Below are 22,305 nucleotides of genomic sequence, written 5' to 3'. Positions count from 1 at the left end.
GGTATGTGGTGTGCAGGTTATGCAGCAAAAGATTGAGCCGTGGGAAAAGTCTGAGCAAGATGGGTACCTCATCCCTCCAGGGCCACCTGAGAAGCCGCCACTGCCGCGAGTATGCGGACTTTAAGAGGAAGCAGGCACTGCTGGCAGGGGTTCCTGAGAGCAGAAGGCCCACCAGCGCAGCAGCATCCTCCCTCCCTCAGAGTCGTGAATCCCCCACAGCAGCAGCAGTAGTAGCACGCAAGCGCTCTTCCACCTTGGCTGCTCAGGACACAGACATTGAGGCTGGCAGCCAGTGTTCGTCTCTCTCCTCTGTCTCCCCTGCATCCCAGCGTCGTCAGACCCTGCTGAGCGACACCTTTCAGGGTCTGACCAAGCCTCTGCCTCCAAGCCACAGGCGGATCCGCAAACTAAATGGCTTGCTGGCCCGGGCCATGGCATCACAGCTGCTTCCCTACTCCCTGGTGCAGGAGGGGAGCGCCATGCGGACGCTGCTCCAATTTGGCATCCCCGAGTGGCAAGTCCCCAGTCGCCACTATTTCAGCAGGATCCCAGCACTCCACAAGTTTGCGGTGGAAAACGTGGCCCGTTCCCTGGACTACTCTGTGGGCAAGCGGGTCCACGTGACCATGGACTCGTGGAGTAGCAGATTTGGGACAGGTCGCTACCTGTCCTTTACGGCCCACTGGGTGACACTGATGGAAGGGAGGGAGGACAAGAGCGCATCAGCCCAGCTAGTGGTGCCACCACGCGGGATCAGGGGGGATGCAGAAGGGTCCTGTCACGACACTCCCTCAGCACCTGGAAAGCAAGCCTGCCTCGGCAGCAGCAGCGCCAAGCCTCGGCACTGCCAAGCCCTTTTAAAATTGGTGACCCTGGGGAAGGAGAGGCTTACGGCCACCAACGTCCTGGCCGCCTTCAGGAAGCAGGAGCGGAGGTGGCTGACCCCCAGAGGCCTGGAAGTGGCAGCCGATAACGGGGCCAACCTGGTGGCAGCAGTGCAGCAGGGAAACCTCCAGCACATCCCCTGCTTGGCCCACGTGCTCAATCTTGTGGTGCAGCGCTTCTTGCACCCCTCCTAGGGGATGAGCGAGCTGCTGCAGGATGCCCCCGGCGGTGGTACGCTTTTTCCGCCTGTCAGCCACTGCCTCTGCACTCTTGTCCACCTTACAGCAGCAGTATGGAAGGCCACAACACCGGCTGATCATCGACATGCCAGTTCGCTGGAATTCGACTCTGGCCATGTTGGAGCGGCTGTGTCAGCACAGGCTTGCTGTTAGGGCCTACATGCTAGACCCAAGTGTCCCCAGCAACCAGCAAGTCCCCATGATTACTGCCACTCAGTGGACACTGATGCACCAAGTATGCCTGGTGCTGAGTCCCTTCCTGGAGGCAACCAAGATGGTCAGTGAGGAGCGGGCCTCTGTGTGCCAGTGGGTGCCCTTGGTTTGTCTACTGGAGCAGGCAATGGACAATTTAATTGAGCGTGGGGATGAAGCCCTGAGGCAGTTGGAAGAACAGGAGCAGATGGCAGCACAGTCCAGCTCAGAGGAGGGCTCACAGCAGGTAGTGGAAGAGTTGGAGGTCCCTAACCTGAATGAGGAGGAGGAGGAGGAGCAGAGTGCAGCAGGCGTTGTACGTGGATGGCGGTTTGAGGAGGACAACGACATGGCACAGGAAGAGGACAGGCATGCGTTATGGGACAATGGCGAGGACGAGGAAGATCTTGCTGGCAGGGCCCACTTGTTTCCCATAGCTGTGCACATGTTGCGCTGCCTTCGCAGGGACCCCCGGGTGATCCAGATGCGTTCAAGGGAGGACATCTGGATTACCTTGATGCTTGATCCCCGTCTGAAGGGGAAGCTGGGAGACTTAATGACGCCATCCACCACCGAGCAACGCACAAGGGAGTTGAAGGAGGCCCTTGTGCGCAGACTACTGGAAGCATTCCCCCAGCCTTCCACCCCGACTGTAACTGCTCTGCCAAGCCAGCAAGAGGTGCCTGCCATTGCCACTAGCAGCACAACAACAACCACCAGCAGCAGCAGCAGCAGCAACTGGCGCCCCGGAGACCTGAAGAGCCTAAGCAAGAGCCTGTATGCAGTGCAGCAGCCAAGAACAGAGGTGCCCGCCACAGCATCCACCACCAACCAGCACAAGCAACGACTGACCACCATGGTGTCTGACTATATGAGGTCATCCAGCGGGCTCAATGACACCGACAACCCCGTGGACACCTTGGAGTACTGGGTCAAGAGACTGGACATCTGGAGCGAGCTTTCCCAGTACGCCCTGGAACTCCTATCCTGCCCTCCTTCCAGTGTCCTCTCAGAGAGATGCTTTAGTGCGGCCGGTGGCGTGGTCACAGAGAAGCGCTCTCGGCTCTCCCACGCCTCTGTGGACAAACTCACCTTCCTGAAAATCAACCAGGCTTGGGTGGAAGGTGAGTTCCTGGCCCCTATTGTCAGACACAGGGGGACATGAAGTGGCTGCTGCATGTGCTGTTGTTAACTATGCCTGCCTTTATAAAGACATTTACTACCTGCCTAGTGCCTACCTTGGTTAATTTTTTGGTGTTATGGTACTACTACCAGTAAGTTGCCATGGTCCTCCTTCTGAGCTGCTGAACTGACCGCCCGCTTTGTCCTCCTGACTCAGTCGCTACTACACTCTGCGTTCACACTGCCCGGGTCGCTGGGTGCATTTAATTTTTTGGCCAGCACTATGACGCTGTGCTACTACTACTGTGCTGCTGCTGCTGAACTGACCGCCCGCTTTGTCCTCCTGACTCAGTCGCTACTACACTCTGCGTTCACACTGCCCGGGTCGCCGGGTGCATTTAATTTTTTGGCCAGCACTATGACGCTGTGCTACTACTACTGTGCTGCTGCTGCTGAACTGACCGCCCGCTTTGTCCTCCTGACTCAGTCGCTACTACACTCTGCGTTCACACTGCGCGGGTCACCGGGTGCATTTAATTTTTTGGCCAGCACTATGACGCTGTGCTACTACTACTGTGCTGCTGCTGCTGAACTGACCGCCCGCTTTGTCCTCCTGACTCAGTCGCTACTACACTCTGCGTTCACACTGCCCGGGTCACCAGGTGCATTTAATTTTTTGGCCAGCACTATGATGCTGTGCTACTACTACTGTGCTGCTGCTGCTGAACTGACCGCCCGCTTTGTCCTCCTGACTCAGTCGCTACTACACTCTGCGTTCACACTGCCCGGGTCGCCGGGTGCATTTAATTTTTTGGCCAGCACTATGACGCTGTGCTACTACTACTGTGCTGCTGAACTGACCGCCCGCTTTGTCCTCCTGACTCAGTCGCTACTACACTCTGCGTTCACACTGCCCGGGTCATCGTGTGCATTTAATTTTTTGGCCAGCACTATGACGCTGTGCTACTACTACTGTGCTGCTGCTGCTGAACTGACCGCCCGCTTTGTCCTCCTGACTCAGTCGCTACTACACTCTGCGTTCACACTGCCCGGGTCGCCGGGTGCATTTAATTTTTTGGCCAGCACTATGACGCTGTGCTACTACTACTGTGCTGCTGCTGCTGAACTGACCGCCCGCTTTGTCCTCCTGACTCAGTCGCTACTACACTCTGCGTTCACACTGCCCGGGTCATCGGGTGCATTTAATTTTTTGGCCAGCACTATGACGCTGTGCTACTACTACTGTGCTGCTGCTGCTGAACTGACCGCCCGCTTTGTCCTCCTGACTCAGTCGCTACTACACTCTGCGTTCACACTGCCCGGGTCGCCGGGTGCATTTAATTTTTTGGCCAGCACTATGACGCTGTGCTACTACTACTGTGCTGCTGCTGCTGAACTGACCGCCCGCTTTGTCCTCCTGACTCAGTCGCTACTACACTCTGCGTTCACACTGCCCGGGTCGCCGGGTGCATTTAATTTTTTGGCCAGCACTATGACGCTGTGCGCTACTACTGTGCTGCTGCTGCTGAACTGACCGCCCGCTTTGTCCTCCTGACTCAGTCGCTACTACACTCTGCGTTCACACTGCCCGGGTCACCTAGTGCATTTAATTTTTTGGCCAGCACTATGACGCTGTGCTACTACTACTGTGCTGCTGCTGCTGAATTGACCGCCCGCTTTGTCCTCCTGACTCAGTCGCTACTACACTCTGCGTTCACACTGCCCGGGTCGCCGGGTGCATTTAATTTTTTGGCCAGCACTATGACGCTGTGCTACTACTACTGTGCTGCTGCTGCTGAACTGACCGCCCGCTTTGTCCTCCTGACTCAGTCGCTACTACACTCTGCGTTCACACTGCCCGGGTCGCCGGGTGCATTTAATTTTTTGGCCAGCACTATGACGCTGTGCTACTACTACTGTGCTGCTGAACTGACCGCCCGCTTTGTCCTCCTGACTCAGTCGCTACTACACTCTGCGTTCACACTGCCCGGGTCATCGTGTGCATTTAATTTTTTGGCCAGCACTATGACGCTGTGCTACTACTACTGTGCTGCTGCTGCTGAACTGACCGCCCGCTTTGTCCTCCTGACTCAGTCGCTACTACACTCTGCGTTCACACTGCCCGGGTCGCCGGGTGCATTTAATTTTTTGGCCAGCACTATGACGCTGTGCTACTACTACTGTGCTGCTGCTGCTGAACTGACCGCCCGCTTTGTCCTCCTGACTCAGTCGCTACTACACTCTGCGTTCACACTGCCCGGGTCATCGGGTGCATTTAATTTTTTGGCCAGCACTATGACGCTGTGCTACTACTACTGTGCTGCTGCTGCTGAACTGACCGCCCGCTTTGTCCTCCTGACTCAGTCGCTACTACACTCTGCGTTCACACTGCCCGGGTCGCCGGGTGCATTTAATTTTTTGGCCAGCACTATGACGCTGTGCTACTACTACTGTGCTGCTGCTGCTGAACTGACCGCCCGCTTTGTCCTCCTGACTCAGTCGCTACTACACTCTGCGTTCACACTGCCCGGGTCGCCGGGTGCATTTAATTTTTTGGCCAGCACTATGACGCTGTGCTACTACTACTGTGCTGCTGCTGCTGAACTGACCGCCCGCTTTGTCCTCCTGACTCAGTCGCTACTACACTCTGCGTTCACACTGCCCGGGTCACCGGGTGCATTTAATTTTTTGGCCAGCACTATGACGCTGTGCTACTACTACTGTGCTGCTGCTGCTGAACTGACCGCCCGCTTTGTCCTCCTGACTCAGTCGCTACTACACTCTGCGTTCACACTGCCCGGGTCGCCGGGTGCATTTAATTTTTTGGCCAGCACTATGACGCTGTGCTACTACTACTGTGCTGCTACTGCTGAACTGACCGCCCGCTTTGTCCTCCTGACTCAGTCGCTACTACACTCTGCGTTCACACTGCCCGGGTCACCGGGTGCATTTAATTTTTTGGCCAGCACTATGACGCTGTGCTACTACTACTGTGCTGCTGCTGCTGCTGAACTGACCGCCCGCTTTGTCCTCCTGACTCAGTCGCTACTACACTCTGCGTTCACACTGCCCGGGTCACCGGGTGCATTTAATTTTTTGGCCAGCACTATGACGCTGTGCTGCTACTACTACCACCAGTATGTTGCCGTGGTCCTTCTGTGCTGCTGAACTGACCGCCCGCATAGTCCTTCTCCTGACTCAGTCGCTACCACCACTGCACTCTGCGTTCACACTGCCCGTGTCCACTGACAACTCTGCTGCGATGTCATTGCTAATTGCTGCAAAAAAAACAAAAAAAAATATTACAAAAACCTCTCTGGAGCCTTTTTGCCGTCAGCCACTCATCCTCCTCCAGCGGTACCTTCGCCGCCAAGTGCCATTGGAACTCGCCTTCACCTCTTTGACTGCTTAACGCGTATATCCCTTTTTAAAACCACTTATTACCAATTAATAGCCCCATTTAAAGTGTTGATTTCACTTTAACCACCTGAGCGGTCTGGACGAGCTCAGCTCGTCCAACACCGCCGGAGGCTGCCGCTCAGGCCCTGCTGGGCCGATTTTAACGAAATAAAAAGCAGCACACGCAGCCGGCACTTTGCCAGCCGCGTGTGCTGCCTGATTGCCACTGCAGCGCGGCGATCCGCCGCGTGCAGCGGCGAAAGAGGGTCCCCCCAGCCGCCCGAGCCCAGCGTAACCGGAACAAACAGTTCCGGCCAGCGCTAAGGGCTGGATCGGAGGCGGCTGACGTCAGGACGTCGGCTGACGTCCATGACGTCACTCCGCTCGTCGCCATGGCGACGAGGTAAGCGAAACACGGAAGGCCGCTTATTGCGGCCTTCCGTGTTACTTCTGGCCGCCGGAGGCGATCGGAAGAACGCCTCCGGAGCGCCTTCTAGTGGGCTTTCATGCAGCCAACTTTCAGTTGGCTGCATGGAAGTTTTTTTTTTATTTAGAAAAAACCCTCCCGCAGCCACCCTGGCGATTTTATCAGAACGCCAGGGTGGTTAAAATCCATTTTCTCTAGAAAAAAAAAATTTTGGGAATTTTTTATGTTGAAGTTATGTTGCTCCTTATCACCTCGATAATCCATGCTATTTGGGGGACTGTAGCATGTATGGGGGCTTTGTTATTAACGTTAAAAGAAAATCCGCCTCCGGGCGTAAATCCACGCGTGATTACGCCATTCACAGAAAAAATCTGCGTGGTTGCGTGGACGCGACCGCAAATCCGCATGCGGCGGGGCCGAATGCGGATTTTTTTTTTCAACCACGCGGATTTCCGAATTCGTGGATGAGGCACATCCGAGCATCCCTGGAAGTATGGTGCTAAAAATTCTGCTTTGAATTTTCAGTTCATAAAAATGCAAAATGCACTCTGTTGATTCCAGGCAGCCCAGTTCTCTAACAATGTGACCGAGGCATTAGTGTTCCCCATGCACAGGAGAAGTACATGCATATGTTTTAGGATGTATTTTGTGGCTTGTAATTAGCATGTGGGCATTATGTGCTTTCAAATTATACCCCATTCTTCTGATCAAAATTTAAAAAAAAGGTGGTCAAATCCCTAATTTTTCGGAAGAAAGAAAAAGTTCCATCAGGCACTGCAGTTGATTCAGATTTAATTGTGTTTTCAGTGTGATTTAAATCACAACATGTATATATCTTGCATTCAAAGAGGTAGGTACAAAAGTCATGTGCAGACAACTTGTGCTTATATAATATTTGCAAGAGATGGATGTCCTACCATATCAGAGGGTGGCAGTGGTGGGTGCAGGGCAAAAATGGTAGCCTAATGGCCGTTTCGCACGCGGTGCTTCTTCTGAGGTTGATCCATGCCAATACACAAAAATACACAGGTTTTTATTTCCTGTGTCACCTGTTAGAGGCGGGTGCGCGATGACGTAAGCGTTCCGGCTGTATGCCTAAAGACGTATGTGTCGACCAGACGTGCACGCGTCCAATTGGAAGCGTGTTCCTGAATGCGTACAAAGCTATGCATCAGTGTAGACCATGCGTACCACAGTGGGACGCACGCTGACGCGTAACTACGTAAGCTTGAAATCATAAATGAGGCGTATTCACCATCTTAAAGGAGTACATTACTTCTATTGCAAATTGGTAGCATAAATGGCCGTTTGAATGGCTGTGAGAAAATACAGTGACTCAAATGTGCATGTGGAACGTGAGAATTGCATAAAAACGCTAAAAATGCGTGGGGAGAGAGAAAGCTGGGGGACGTTGCAGAAAGATATTGTAGGAGACATAAATCTTCATTACAAACAAGGGTACATAAAATTGTATAACAAGTTTTACATTTTAAGCATTTGAACTAGCACTGCAAATTTAAACAGTGGATAAAATCTCGTATGCAAGATAAGCTGTGACTATGGGTCTAGAAAACATGCTAAGTCATTATAGTTGTTAAAACCTAATGGGTCAAGGGCTTCACTCCTGATAATCAAGAGTGACTATTTCCTTAATAAGAGGCAGGAGCGATCTCCCCCTCTTCTAGGGATCATAACTTGCACTAACCCACAAAATCTCAGTACGTCTGGGTTGCTACCATGTATCTGTCGGACATGGTCTATCATTCTTGTGGCCCCTTTGCCGTTGTCAATGGAACGCCAGTGTTCCTGTATTCTCTCTTTTAGGGGGTGAGTGGTTTTACCAATGTAAAATCGGCCACAAGGGCACCACAGAGCGCAAACTACAAATTTAGTATTGCAAGTTATTAAATGATGCACTGTCCACTGCAATGCGCCTACACGATAAAACGTGCCGGTCTGCATAAATTGGCAGTGGGAGCAAAATTGACATCTGTGGTTGCCCTTTGGCCGACATCTTTGTAGCCAGTTTTCAGTGGGACCCAGAGTGCTCTCACTGTTGGTGTCATAGTCCCCAACAGTGGGTGCGCGTCTGAATGCCACTAATGGAGATGGAGGCAGAAAAGTTTTAAGGATGGGGTCCCTAACTAGTATTGACCTTTTCTTCTTAATAACGTTTTTGACAGTATTGGCCATTTGGGTATAATTGAAAGTGAATTGCGATCTTTGAATAAAAGTTCATCCCGATTTTTTTGTAGGGCTTCATTGAAAGCGTTATCAAGTTCATTCTCAGGATATCCTCTACCATGGAGTCGCTCCTTTAAGGCAGTTCCTTGAACTATGAAGTCCTCCAATTCTGTATTGTTTCTCCTCAGATGGAGCAATTGACCGTATGGTAGCGATCTAGTTACATGGTCTGGATGGAAACTATCCCTCCGTAGTAGCGAGTTGGTAGCTGTAGGTTTGCGGTGCCCCCTTGCCACTAGGCGGGAACCGCAAACCCGCAGCTCCAGATCCAAAAAGGCAATTTTCTCGGGACCCATTTCAAATGTGATGGTCATATTGACCTAATTGAGGTTAAGATAATCCACAAATTTTGTGAATTCCAGGGGTGACCCAGACCAGAACACCAGGATGTCGTCCACGTACCTGGACCATCTCCTGATAAAGTGTCTGAAGGCATTATGTCTACTATAGACATAATCTTCCTCCCAGACCGCTAAAAATAAATTAGCGTAAGCGCATGCGACCGGCATTCCCATTGCGGTGCCCGACTCTTGCGTGTACTAGGCACCGTCAAATCTGAACGCATTATGGTTAAGGACAAACATTAACAGACGAAAGCAATCTAGTCCTTGTTGGACCAAACCCGATTTAAGAAGCGTTCGACTGCCTCTATGCCTGCATTATGAGGTATGCGGCTATAGAGGCTCTCGACGTCAATAGACTTCAACAAGTCACCTGGTAGCCATACATAATTTTCGATTCCTTGGAAAAACTCTAAGGTGTCAGACATGTAGGAAGGCACCAATTGTAGAAGAGGTCCCAGGGGATGGTCCAGGTAGCGGGAAAGTCTCTCAGTCAGGGCCGGATTACCGACCAGGCAACAAAAGCAGTCGCTCGGGGCCCCATTCAGAGTCAAAGGGGCCCCATCAGCACATAAACCAGCCCTCGCCATCCTGTCAGCGGTGGCTGGATGCTATAATGGTTAAAGGGACTCTGAGCAGTGCAGTAACTATGGAAAGATGCATATCATTTTAAAGCTCTCTTTCTCCTCTTTCCAATGATATATAAACTGCCCTATGCCTTTTAGTTTAGTTTAGTTTTTAGTTGCCTTTCGAAATCGCGGCCACTGCAATTTCAATCATGAAAATAGTGAAAACTAAAAGGGGTAGGGTGGCAGTTTATCTATCATTGGAAAGAGGAGAAAGAGAGCTTCAAAATGATATGTATCTTTCCATAGTTACATTGTATTACACAGGACGACTTTTCTCCAAAGTCGGCAGCTTGATTCTGCACAATGCAATGAAATATAAGGAACCTAGGGGGATATAATTACAAACATCATGCTGGTAGGTGTGAGGATGTAATTAATTAGTTGTGGGTATGCTTAAAGGCATACCCACAGGCACTGCTCGGAGTCCATTTAAGGGCTCTGCCTCTGACACAGGAGACCAGGGTTCGAATCTCGGCTCTGCCTGTTCAGTAAGCCAGCACCTATTCAGGAGGAGACCTTAGGCAAGTCTCTCTAACACTGCTACTGCCTATAGGGTGCGTCCTAGTGGCTGCAGCTCTGGCACTTTGAGTCCGCCAGGAGAAAAGCGCGATATAAATGTTATTTGTCTTGTCTTGTCAAATGATGCCGTGCGCTGCTGATTGTCTTCAGAGCCAGGATCTCCACCTAGGTCCCCCTCCTGCTACTGTGCGCTCTGCCGCTGCCCACTCCTCCCTCCCTTCCCACTGAGAAAACCACAGCTGCAGCAAGAATGATAGCAGCAGATGGCGATCACTCACTCACCTATCCATGATCCAAGCGATAGAGATCCCGTGATCTGAAACCCATTTGTCTCTTCTACAGTGCAGCCACTCGCTCTGAACTTCCTGATTCTCAGATCAGACAGGAAGTAGGAAGTAGTAATAGTAGTAGTAACAGAGCGGCAGCACTCTAGAGGAGACAGATGGGCTCCGGATGACGGGACCTCTATTGCTTGGATCGCAATAGGTGAATGTGAGTCATCTGGTGCTGTCATTCTCCCCCGCTGGGCCTGCCTTCTCTGCTGGACTATCGTATTCACTGGGATGGAGGCTGCATGGTGGCTGTCTAGTTTGGGAGGAAATCGGTTGTTCGGTGGTGGGGGTGGTTATGTAATTCTGTCTGGGGAACGGCTTCTGGTTTGGCGGTGTCCAGAGCTTTCTGCTATTGCCAGGCTGGAGATGCAGGGGGGAAAGTGCTGCTGCTGTGATATCTGGCGCCCTCTTCACAGGGGTGCCCCAGCCCCTGAGTGCAAATGTCACAGCCATTCATCTCTTACTCTGCATTTTGCCGCTGCTATTCCCTGCATTGTGCACCCTCAGAGTAAAGCGGGCTGTTGCCCATAGCAACCAGTAGCTCGGCTGCCCCGGTGTGTGCGGCATGTTGCTGTGCAGCTGCATCTTCTGATTCTATTACGACATGATGGGGGGGCCCAAATCAGTTACTTTGCTTAGGGCCCCATTTAGCCTTAATCCGGCTCTGCTGCTGCCTACTGAGTGCGCTCTAGTGGCTGCCTCACAAGCGCTTTGAGTCCGACAGGAGAAAGGCGCTATACAAATACTGCAATTATTATTAATTATTATTATTATTATATTGCGGTTCACACACGGAGGGGAGGAAGAAGCCTGTGCATGCTCAGAGAGGACCCGCAGTCTTTCTGTTCTGGGTCACAGCGTGACTTTATTTTAAGAGTTACCGATCCAATGTAATTTATAGCGTCTAGCCCGGGAGCAGGAGAAATTAGATAACCTTCTATAGCCTTAATCCGGCTCTGCTCTCAGTGACAGAGCCGACTCCCGAGACAATCGGACGTCCTGGTGGTTTGGTCCGGGATTTATGAATTTTGGGGATACAGTACCACACTGGCTTGCGGGGAAATTCAGGAAGTAGATTAGTTGCCAGATTTGGGGCCAGAAAACCTTTCTCGACTCCTTGTCTAAGAAGAGATCTTAACGCCCCCTGATATTTAAAGAGACTCTGAAGCGAGAATAAATCTCGCTTCAGAGCTCATAGTTAGCAGGGGCATGTGTGCCCCTGCTAAACCGCTGCTATCGCGCCGCTAAACGGGGGTCCCTTCACCCCCAAACCCCCCGCTGCAACACTTGGTCGCAGACTTGGTCGCTCCTGGAGGCAGGGCTAACGGCTGCAGCCCTGCCTCCAGTCGCGTCTATCAGCGGCGCATCGCCGCTTCTCCCCCGCCCCTCTCAGTGAAGGAAGACTGAGAGGGGCGGGGGAGAGGCGGAGATACGCGCTGACAGACGCGCGTGGGGACGGGCTGCGGCGGTTAGCCCTGTCCCAACCAGGAAGCGCTCCCCCGCTGCACCGAGGGGATTTGGGGGATCAGGGACCCCCGTTAAGCCGTGGGATAGCGGCGGTTTAGCAGGGGCACACATGCCCCTGCTATCTATGAGGTCTGAAGCGAGATTTATTCTCGCTTCAGACTTTCTTTAAATGTAGGATCAAAACTGATTAGCAGATAGACTCGGGTGGCCCGCAGTTGTCGCATTGCCTCCTCCCTGTATTGGGTGGCCGACATGACAACTACGGAACCACCCTTGTCTGATTTTTTTTACTACCAAATCAATTTTTGTGATTGCAAGCGTGTGTAGTTACACGTCAGCGTGCGTCCCACTGTGGTACGCATGGTCTACACTGACGCGTAGCTTGGTACGCATTCAAGAACACGCTTCCTATTGGACGTGTGCACGTCTGGTCGACGCATACGTCTTTACGCATACGGCCAGAACGCATACGTCATCGCATACCCGCCCCTAACAGGTGACACAGAAAATAAAAACATAGCACATAGAGACGTCACTGTGCACCTGTCTCTTTAAATGCTTTTATTTAGTCCTTCAGCCAGAAATCGAACAGCATTGACATTGAAGAAAAAGTAACGCCAAACCTGAATTGCAGACGGTGTAGAGGTGTGCAGGGGTAAGGTGACCAAGGGAAGAACAGACGGCACATTTCTTTTCTGCTACAGTGTACTAACAGAAAATAAAAACCTGTGTATTTTTGTGTATTGCGTGGATCAGCCTCGGAAGAAGCACCACCGTGCGAAACGACCGTTAGGCTACTGTTTTTGCCCTGCACCCACCACTGCCACCCTCTGATATGGTAGGGCATCCATCTCATGCAAATATTATATAAGCACAAGTTGTCTGCACATGACTTTTGTACCTACCTCTTTGAATTCAAGATATATACATGTTGTGATTTACATCACACTGAAAACACAATTAAATCCGAATCAACTGCAGTGCCTGATGGAACTTTTTCTTTCTTCTGATGATCTATGATGCATATATCTGCTAGCAACATCATGAGCACGCAGTTTCTTTAATCAAGGTGGCGTTTTGAATATCTGTCCTTTCCTACCTCCAGTGATACGGCTATACGTCTCGTAGTGCCGGTAGACCCTACACTTCTTGACTAAATCCCTAATTTTACCATATGTTGGATACATTGGGGGTGTAGTTTTCTAGATGGGGTCTTTTTTGGGGTATTCAGGGGTCTTGGTTATTTTGCACTGCTATAAATTAAGTATGATGCTAAAAATTCTGCTTTGGATTTTAAGTACTTAAAAATGCAAAATGCATTCAGTTGATTCTGGGCCCCCCAATTCTCTAGTAGTGTGACTGAGGAATTAGTATTTGGTATCTCCATGCACGGGAGAAGTTGAGGAGTAAGTTTTAGGATGTATTTTGTGGTCTCCAAACAGCATGTGGGCATTATGTGCTTTCGAAATAGCATGTTTGCAGAAAAGTAATGATTTTTTTTCAATTTTATCCAATTTTTCCAATCAAAATTGAGAAAATTGAGGGTAAAATCCCTAATTATACCCCTTGTCGAATATGTTGGGGGTCTAGTTTTCTAGATGGGGTTATTTTGGGGGCTATTCAACGGTCTTGAACCTTTACATTTACTCCCCTTTTAAAATATTTTTTGTAGCGTCAAAGTGAAAAAAAAAGTTTTTTTTTTCAGAACTTTGTGTTACATAGTTACATAGTTATTTTGGTTGAAAAAAGACATACGTCCATCGAGTTCAACCAGTGGATTTATTGTTTTGTTGTAAATTGTGGGATTAAATGTTTAACATTAGAATTAAACCCTATCCGATCTGAAAACAATACCAAGATTGTCTATTTCGGAAAAGTACAGAAGAATTATAATCTATGCAAGTGTAACAATCCCAAAGGCAAAAAAATGCTCTGATACTGATTAGCTGCTTTTACTGAAGGTAGCGATGTGGTTAAAGTGAGCCCAAGATGAAAATAAACTGATCAAGTAAACAATTGTATTTATCCTCATACTCCTAAAATGACTTTTTTTTTAGATATCCCATTGCTTTATTTTATATTTAAACATTTATAAAATAGATTGAATATTTTGTTATCTGTGCTCAGTGGCAGCCCATTAAAGGAAACCTGAGATGAAATACATCTCAGGTTTTATACTTACCTGGGGCTTCCTCAGTCCCCCTTGAGGCCGCTCAGTCCCTCGCCGTCACCCCAGGCCACACCTGTCTCCCTCAGGACAGCCTGGTACTTTCGCCACTACACGCATGTGTTGCCCGACCACGCACTCTCGCTTGTCGTGCTCCCCTGGTTACAGGAGCGCAACGGTGAATGATGAAGCACGACTCGGCGACAGTATCAGGCCTTCCTACGGGGACAGGAGCGGCCTAGGCGCATGCAAAAGGTGCATGCAGATGTACAGAAGTCACCAACCCTGCAGTTTGGTGATCATTACGGAGGGAGCAGTGGAAGACTGCATCACAGTGGAACTGAGGCGAGGGACCACACACATTTCTAGGAGCTGGAAGAATCCCCAGGTAAGTAAAGCAAACTATGGTTGTATACCTCAGAGTTCCAGCGAGAGACCAACCGGCCTGAAGGGGAATGGAGGAAGCCCCAGGTAAGTAAAGCAAACTATGGTTGTGTACCTCAGAGTTCCAACGAGAGACCAACCGGCCTCAAGGGGGTGGGAGGAAGCCCCAGGTTAGCATAAAACCAAAGATGTATTTCATCTCAGGTACACTTTAAGTGTTCCTATAAAAATACATGAACTATTGACCTTTTTCTATCTCTCCTTGCTCTCAGAAGTTGTATTCTGCCAGGAAAACTTTTATGGCTGTAATTTGCTTATCAGTGATGTATACTATATTCCCGACAAGGTACCAACAAGACAGAAGCTGGCACTTCCATACCTAAAAATTAACTGTTTCAGGCAGCAAAATAAAACAAATAAAACAGCCTGGTAATTAATGTTTTGCACTGTACTTACACATGTTTATCTCATCATGTCCCCCGACGCCTTGGGTACACTTTAGGGTTAATTTTAAATCTCTGGAAATTTGCATGCAACGTTTAATCTGGCAATAACTGTAAGGCCTGGTACACACTTTCAATTCTGATTGGCCAATCACTGACCAATTTTACCACCTCCAGGTAGAATGAGGGTCAACAGATTTTGAATACTATGAACAGACTGTGTAGGTGAGCTCTCATACTACATGCAGGGCCGGATTACCGACCAGGCAACAAAAGCAGTCACTTGGGGCCCCCATTCAGAGTCAAAGGGGCCCCATCAGCAGCACATAAACCAGCCCTCGCCATCCTGTCAGCGGTGGCTGGATTGTATAATGGTTAAAGGGACTCTGAGCAGTGTAGTAACTATGGAAAGATGCATATCATTTTAAAGCTCTCTTTCTCCTCTTTCCAATGCTATATAAACGGCCGCCCTATGCCTTTTAGTTTTCGCTATTTTCGCGATCGAAATCCCGGCCACAGGACGACTTTTCTCTTAAGTCAGCAGCTCGATTCAGCACAATGCAATGAAATATAAGGAACCCAGGGGGATATAATTACAAACATCATGCTGGTAGGTGTGAGGATGTAATTAATTAGTTGTGGGTATGCTTAAAGGCATACCCACAGGCACTGCTCAGAGTCCCTTTAAGGGCTCTGCCTCTGACACAAGAGACTAGGGTTCGAATCTCGGCTCTGCCTGTTCAGTAAGCCAGCACCTATTCAATAGGAGACCTTAGGCAAGTCTCTCTAACACTGCTACTGCCTATAGGGCGCGTCCTAGCGGCTGCAGCTCTGGCGCTTTGAGTCCGCCAGGAGAAAAGCGCAATATAAATGTTATTTGTCTTGTCTTGTCAAATGATGCCATGCGCTGCTGATTGTCTTCAGAGCCAGGCTCTCCTCTCCGCCTAGGTCCCCCTCCTGCTACTGTGCGCTCTGCCACTGCCCACTCTGCCCTCCCTTCCCACAGGGAACCACAGCTGCAGCAAGAATGATAGCAGCAGATGGCAAACGCTCACTCACCTATCCATGATCCAAGCGATAGAGATCCCGTCATCTGAAACCCATCTGTCTCTTCTACAGTGCAGCCCCTCGCTTTGAACTTCCTGATTCTCAGATCAGACAGGAAGTAGGAAGTAGTAATAGTAGTAGTAACAGAGCGACAGCACTCTAGAGGAGACAGATGGGCTCTGGATGACGGGACCTTTATTGCTTGGATCGCAATAGGTGAATGTGGACTATCGTATTCACTGGGATGGAGGCTGCATGGTGGCTGTCTAGTTTGGGAGGAAATCGGTTGTTCAGTGGTGGGGGTGGTTATGCAATTCTGTCTGGGGAATGGCTTCTGGTTTGGTATCTGGCACCCTCTTCACAGGGGTGCCCCAGCCCCTGAGTGCAAATGTCCCAGCCATTCATCTCTCACTCTGCATTTTGCCGCTGCTATTCCCTGCATTGTGCACCCACAGAGGAAATCGGGCAACCAGTAGCTCGGCTGCTCCTGTGTGTGTGGCATGTTGCTATGCAGCTGCATCTTCTGATTCTAATACGACATGATGGGGGGCCCAAATCGGTTACTTTGCTTAGGGCCCCATTTAGTCTTAATCCGGCTCAGACTACATGGAAGTGGTAAAATTGGTCATTGGTCAATGGTAATATTTATTCATCAAAATAAAAGTGTCTACTTGACTTTGGGTATAGTTAAGCGACATGAACTGTGCAATGATGAGGAGAAAAGGATGATGGAAATAGTGAGCCTAAAGTAATACAAATTGTTTCTTGCATTTAAAAGAATCAGTGAAAAAGAAATAAATAGATATAATAAAATCACTGTATATTCTCTTTAAGACCCATAAAACAATTTAATCAGAGGTATCTCCACTTGCAGATTTCTCTGCAGGGACTCATTACCTCTTGGATCCCATTCACAATGTGATTCAAAGCACAAGAGGGTCCAATGTAACTCTGCCCTGCATCATGCGCAGACGGCCCAGGAGCTACAGGGTGAAATGGAGCAAGGTCAATCCTGCAGACCCCCTGGAGAATCTTATCATTATCACCAATGGGAAGTACCATAAGAGCTATGACAGGCTGAAGGGGCGTGCTCGTATGAGAAGGAGTCACCGACTAGATGCTTCTCTAGTCATCACCAATGTGACGCTGGAAGATGAGGGACGTTACAAGTGTGAGCTTGTCAATGGTCTGGAGGATCAAAGCCTGACATTGTCACTGCAGTTGGAAGGTAAGTTCCTCAGTATAAACCAGAAGTATAATGAAGTTATAATGTATAACGTCTCAGCTTTTAGTGGCAGTTTCCACTTAGCCTATGTACATCTTTCAGGACACATGCCAGCACTTGTAAAGATGCGTGTATGTATCTGAATCGCTTAGCCGTGCCATGCATGGCTATAGGGATTTGGGTGCGTGCTGCAGGAAACTACAGCATGCCGTCCACAGTGCAATTCGGACAGCAAGGCATAGAAGTGGGGTAAACACTGCTGATTCATGCTGCATTTGGCCGCAGTGAAAACAGGCTCCTGAAGTCAATATATTGTCTAGGAAGTGAAGAGAAAAAATAAGTAATTGGACTGAATACTTAAAGGGCTGAAGAGGACAGTCACTGCTCAATAGTTTTTATGTTGTTCTTTTTTTAACAATTTTATGTAAGATGTTAAAATGGGGAAGCGGACAAAAATGTATACTAACACACTCCTCATGCATTTCTATTTTTCACCTCTGAGTTTAACTGATGTGCTAAAAGAAATGCATGCAGCTTCTGAAACTGGAAGCATGGCAACACATACCGTAAGTGGGAATGCTAAAAGGGCATCTCAGTAGAAACCCTATGTTCTTACCCAATGTATGCTTTCAAAGATCCACATGGTATTGGGAATGAGCCCAAAGCATTAGCACCAGTGGGTTAGTCAGAATCACCCTGTAAAGTGAATCAGCTGGGACCCAGTCACACATTGAAAATACATTTTTTAAACCCATTTAAATGTTCTAGGTGGTTTCTAGAGAGTGGCAGACAGGGCCATACAGATACAGAGGATCCTTCTGAAGCAGGTGCATACATGTAAAAAAGGGCATGCCCTCCCCTGTAATAACTTATACTTGTGAAGAAAAAGGAGCCGTGCATATACGGTAGTGCTAAACTTCTTTATATATTTTACCAGCACTATTTACAAGCATATCTTCTGAGTTCAGTTTATTGTACATTCTCCATTTGCCGGGAGCACTCTGCGCTTTGCAAGTTCTATTCTTTCTGAACCGTGCAAGCACAGATTGTGATCACGAGAGGCGTGGCATGCCTATGCAGAAGTTCTCGACCCGGCCGCAGGTCGCAATCTTATGGAGGGAAAAGTGGAGGCCTGGCTCAGAGTGGAACTGCACCATGGAACCTAACAGACTTCTAGGGGCTGGAAGAAGCCCCAGGTGAGTGAAAATTGTATTTTTCAGAGTGGCTTATGTAATCTTTAACTTATGATTTATCTCTCCTTATCTAACTTATAATGACCCTGAGCAGACGCCCTGGGTATGCATTTAAGCATACTCACGTCTATTAAGTATAAAGGATACACTTACCAGTTCCTTATCTAATTTCTCCTGCTCCCGGGCTAGACGCTATAAATTACATTGGATCGGTAACTCTTAAAATAAAGTCACGCTGTGACCCAGAACAGAAAGACTGCGGGTCCTCTCTGAGCATACACAGGCTTCTTCCTCCCCTCCGCGTGTGAACCGCAATATAATAATAATAATAATTAATAATAATTGCAGTATTTGTATAGCGCCTTTCTCCTGTCGGACTCAAAGCGCTTGTGAGGCAGCCACTAGAGCGCACTCAGTAGGCAGCAGCAGAGCCGGATTAGGCTAAATGGGGCCCTAAGCAAAGTAACTGATTTGGGGCCCCATCATGTCGTAATAGAATCAGAAGATGCAGCTCCACAGCAACATGCCGCACGCGCCGGGGAAGCCGAGCTACTTGCTGCTATGGGCAACAGCCCGCTTTCCTCTGTGGGTGCACAATGCAGGGAATAGCAGTGGCAAAATGCAGAGTGAGAGATGAATGGCTGGGACATTTGCATCTCGGGCTGGGACACCCCTGTGAAGAGGGTGCCAGATATCACAGCAGCAGCACTTTCCCCTGTATATCCAGCCTGGCAATAGCAGAAAGCTCTGGATACCGCCAAACCGGAAGCCGTTCCCCAGACAGAATTACATAACCACCCCCACCACCGAACAACCGATTTCCTCCCAAACTAAACAGCCACCATGCAGCCTCCATCCCAGTGAATACGATAGTCCAGCAGAGAAGGCAGCCGCAGCGGGGGAGAATGACAGCACCAGATGACTTACATTCACCTATTGCAATCCAAGCAATAGAGGTCCCGTCATCCGGAGCCCATCTGTCTCCTCTAGAGTGCTGCTACTCTGTTACTACTACTATTACTACTTCCTGTCTGATCTGAGAATCAGGAAGGTCAGAGTGAGCGGCTGCACTGTAGAAGAGACAGATGGGTTTCAGATGACGGGATCTCTATCACTTGGATCATGGATAGGTGAGTGAGCGTGTGCCATCTGCTGCTATCATTCTTGCTGCAGCTGTGGTTCTCTGTGGGAAGGAAAGGAGGAGTGGGCAGCGGCAGAGCGCACAGTAGCAGGAGGGGACCTAGGAGGAGAGCCTGGCTCTGAAGACAATCAGCAGTGCACGGCATCATTTGACAAGACAAGACAAATAACAATTATATTGCGCTTTTCTCATGGCGGACTCAAAGTGCCAGAGCTGCAGCCACTAGGGCGCGCCCTATAGGCAGTAGCAGTGTTAGAGAGACTTGCCTAAGGTCTCCTACTGAATAGGTGCTGGCTTACTGAACAGGCAGAGCCGAGATTCGAATCCTGGTCTCCTGTGTCAGAGGCAGAGCCCTTAAAGGGACTCCGAGCAGTGCCTGTAGGTATGCCTTTAAGCATACCCACAACTAACTAATTACATCCTCACACCTACCAGCATGATGTTTGTAATTATATCCCCCTGGGTTCCTTATATTTCATTGCATTGTGCTGAATCGAGCTGCAGACTTTGGAGAAAAGTCGTCCTGTGGCCGCAGCAATTTCAATAGCGAAAAATAGCGAAAACTAAAAGACATAGGGCGGCCGTTTATATATCATTGGAAAGAGGAGAAAGAGAGCTTTAAAATGATATGCATCTTTCCATAGTTACTGCACTGCTCGGAGTCCCTTTAATCATTATACCACTGACAGGATGGCGAGGGCTGGTTTATGTGCTGCTGGGTCCCCTTTGACTCTGAATGGGGCCCCAAGTGACTGCTTTTGTTGCCCGGTCAGTAATCCGACCCTGGGCAGCAGCAGTGTTAGGGAATCTCGCCCAAAGAACTCCTTACTGAAATAGGTGCCGGCTTACTGAACAGGCAGAGCCGAGATTCGAACCCAGGTCTCCTGTGTCAGAGGCAGAGCCCTTAACCATTACACTTTCCAGCCACTGGATGCGAGGCAGAGGGAGGAGGAAGAAGCCTGTAAGCTTGTGCCGACAATCCATTGTAATCTATAGGGGCCAGACCGGGAGCAGGAGGGCTTAAATAAGGGACTAGTGAGTGTATCTTCTTTACCAAATTGACGTGGGTACGCTTATATGCATACCCACAGCCTCTGCTCAGGGGCCCTTTAACTCATGCATTATTTCTCCTTAACCTCCCTGGCGGTTTAATTATTTTGCCAGGGAGGCTGCAATGTGGTTTTTTTTGAATAAAAAAAAAAATATTTAATGCAGCCAACTGAAAGTTGGCTGCATGAAACCCCACTAGAGGGCGCTCCGGAAGCGTACTTTCGATCGCCTCCGGCAATCGAAAGTAACAAGATATGAGCGGCCTATCTTGTTTCGCTTTCCTCGTCGCCATGGCGACGAGCAGAGTGACGTCATGGACGTCAGTCGACGTCCTGACGTCAGAGCCGCCCGATCCAGCCCCTAGCGCCGGCCGGAACTGTTTGTTCCGGCTGCGCTGGGCTCGGGCGGCTGGGGGGACCCTCTTTTGCCACTGCACGCGGCGGATCGCCGCGGAGCGGCGGCGATCAGGCAGCACACGCGGCTGGCAAAGTGCCGGCTGCGTGTGCTGCTTTTTTCAGAATGTAAATCGGCCCAGCAGGGCCTGAGCGGCGACCTCCGGCGGCATACCCCGAGCTCAGCTCGGGATTACCGCCAAGGAGGTTAATAGACCTAAAGGACAACTGTAAAAAGAGGGGTATGGAGGCTGCCATATTTATTTCCTTAACAGTTGCCTGGCTATCCTACTGATCCTCTGCCTCTAATACTTTTAGCCATAGACCCTGAGCAAGCATATGCAGATCAGATATTTCTGACATTATTGTATTGTCAGATCTGACTGGATTAGCTGCATGTTTGTTTCTGGTGTGATTCAGACACTTTTGCAGCTAAATAGATCAGCAGGACTGCCAGGCAACTGGTATTGCTTAACCATATAAGCCTCCTGGACGTAGAAGCTACGTCCAGGAGGCCTTGTGCGCTCCTGCGTGCTCCCGGCCGTGGATCATTAGCCCAGGAATCAATCAATCGGGACATGGTGTCCGATGATTGATTCCTCTCCCCTGCAGAAAAAGTGACGGCTTCTCTCGGAAGCATCGCTTTTTCTGCCTCTTGAGTCCCCTTACAACCCTCTAAGCGTACATGTTACGCTTAGAGTGATGTCATGTAAACAAACTCATGGCTGCCATCTTGTGGCCAAAAAGAAAAACTACATCTAAATGTAAAAAATAAATAAAAATGCACATATATTTACATAAAAAAATTATTATTTACATCCCACCCTCCCAAAAATACCCAAATAAAATGTTTAATAAAAAAACCCCCCAAAAAAACCATTACAATAAAAAAAACACGTATTTACCTAAGGGTCTAAACTTTTTAAATATCAATGTAAAGATGAAATATTTCTATTTTTTTTAATTATAAGCTTGTAAATAGTGATGGATGCAAAATGGAAAAAATGCCCTTTTATTTCCAAATAAAATATTGTCGCCATACATTGTGATAGGGACATAATTTAAACGGTGTAATAATCGGGACAAATGGGCAAATAGAATACGTGGGTTTTAATTATGGAGGCATGTATTATTTTAAAACTATAATGGCTGAAAACTGAGAAATAATGATTTTTTTCCGTATTTTTCTTATTCTTCCTGTTAAAATGCATTTACAGTAAAGTGGCTCTTAGCAAAATGTACCCCCCAAAGAAAGCCTAATTGGTGGTGGAAAAAACAAGATATAGATCAGTTCATTGTGATAAAGTAGTGATAAAGTTATAGGCTAATGAATGGGAGGTGAACATTGCTCGGATGCATAAAGTGAAAACGACTGAGAGGGGGGAAGTGTTTAAAAGGAAATAATTATGGCAGCCTCCATATCCCTCTCATTACAGTTGTCCTTTAACTCATGGTTTGTCTCTCCAT

General features: G+C 48.9%; 1 protein-coding gene across 2 annotated transcripts in view; it reads left to right on the top strand.

Moving 5' to 3' along the window:
- The window catches only part of HAPLN2 (hyaluronan and proteoglycan link protein 2), an 82,847-nt gene that overhangs the window by 5,427 nt on the left and 55,115 nt on the right, over positions 1-22,305 (top strand). For both annotated transcript variants that reach the window (XM_068251721.1, XM_068251720.1), the window contains one exon: positions 16,712-17,065. In XM_068251721.1, coding sequence (XP_068107822.1) covers positions 16,801-17,065 — 265 coding nt within the window. In that variant the 5' untranslated portion in view covers positions 16,712-16,800. The remainder of the gene's footprint in view (positions 1-16,711; positions 17,066-22,305) is intronic.

The sequence above is a fragment of the Hyperolius riggenbachi genome, chromosome 9, assembly GCF_040937935.1.
Source record: "Hyperolius riggenbachi isolate aHypRig1 chromosome 9, aHypRig1.pri, whole genome shotgun sequence".
Lineage (NCBI taxonomy): Eukaryota > Metazoa > Chordata > Amphibia > Anura > Hyperoliidae > Hyperolius > Hyperolius riggenbachi.
Note: the sequence above shows the minus strand (reverse complement) of the source record. Positions and strands in the feature narration are given on the sequence as shown.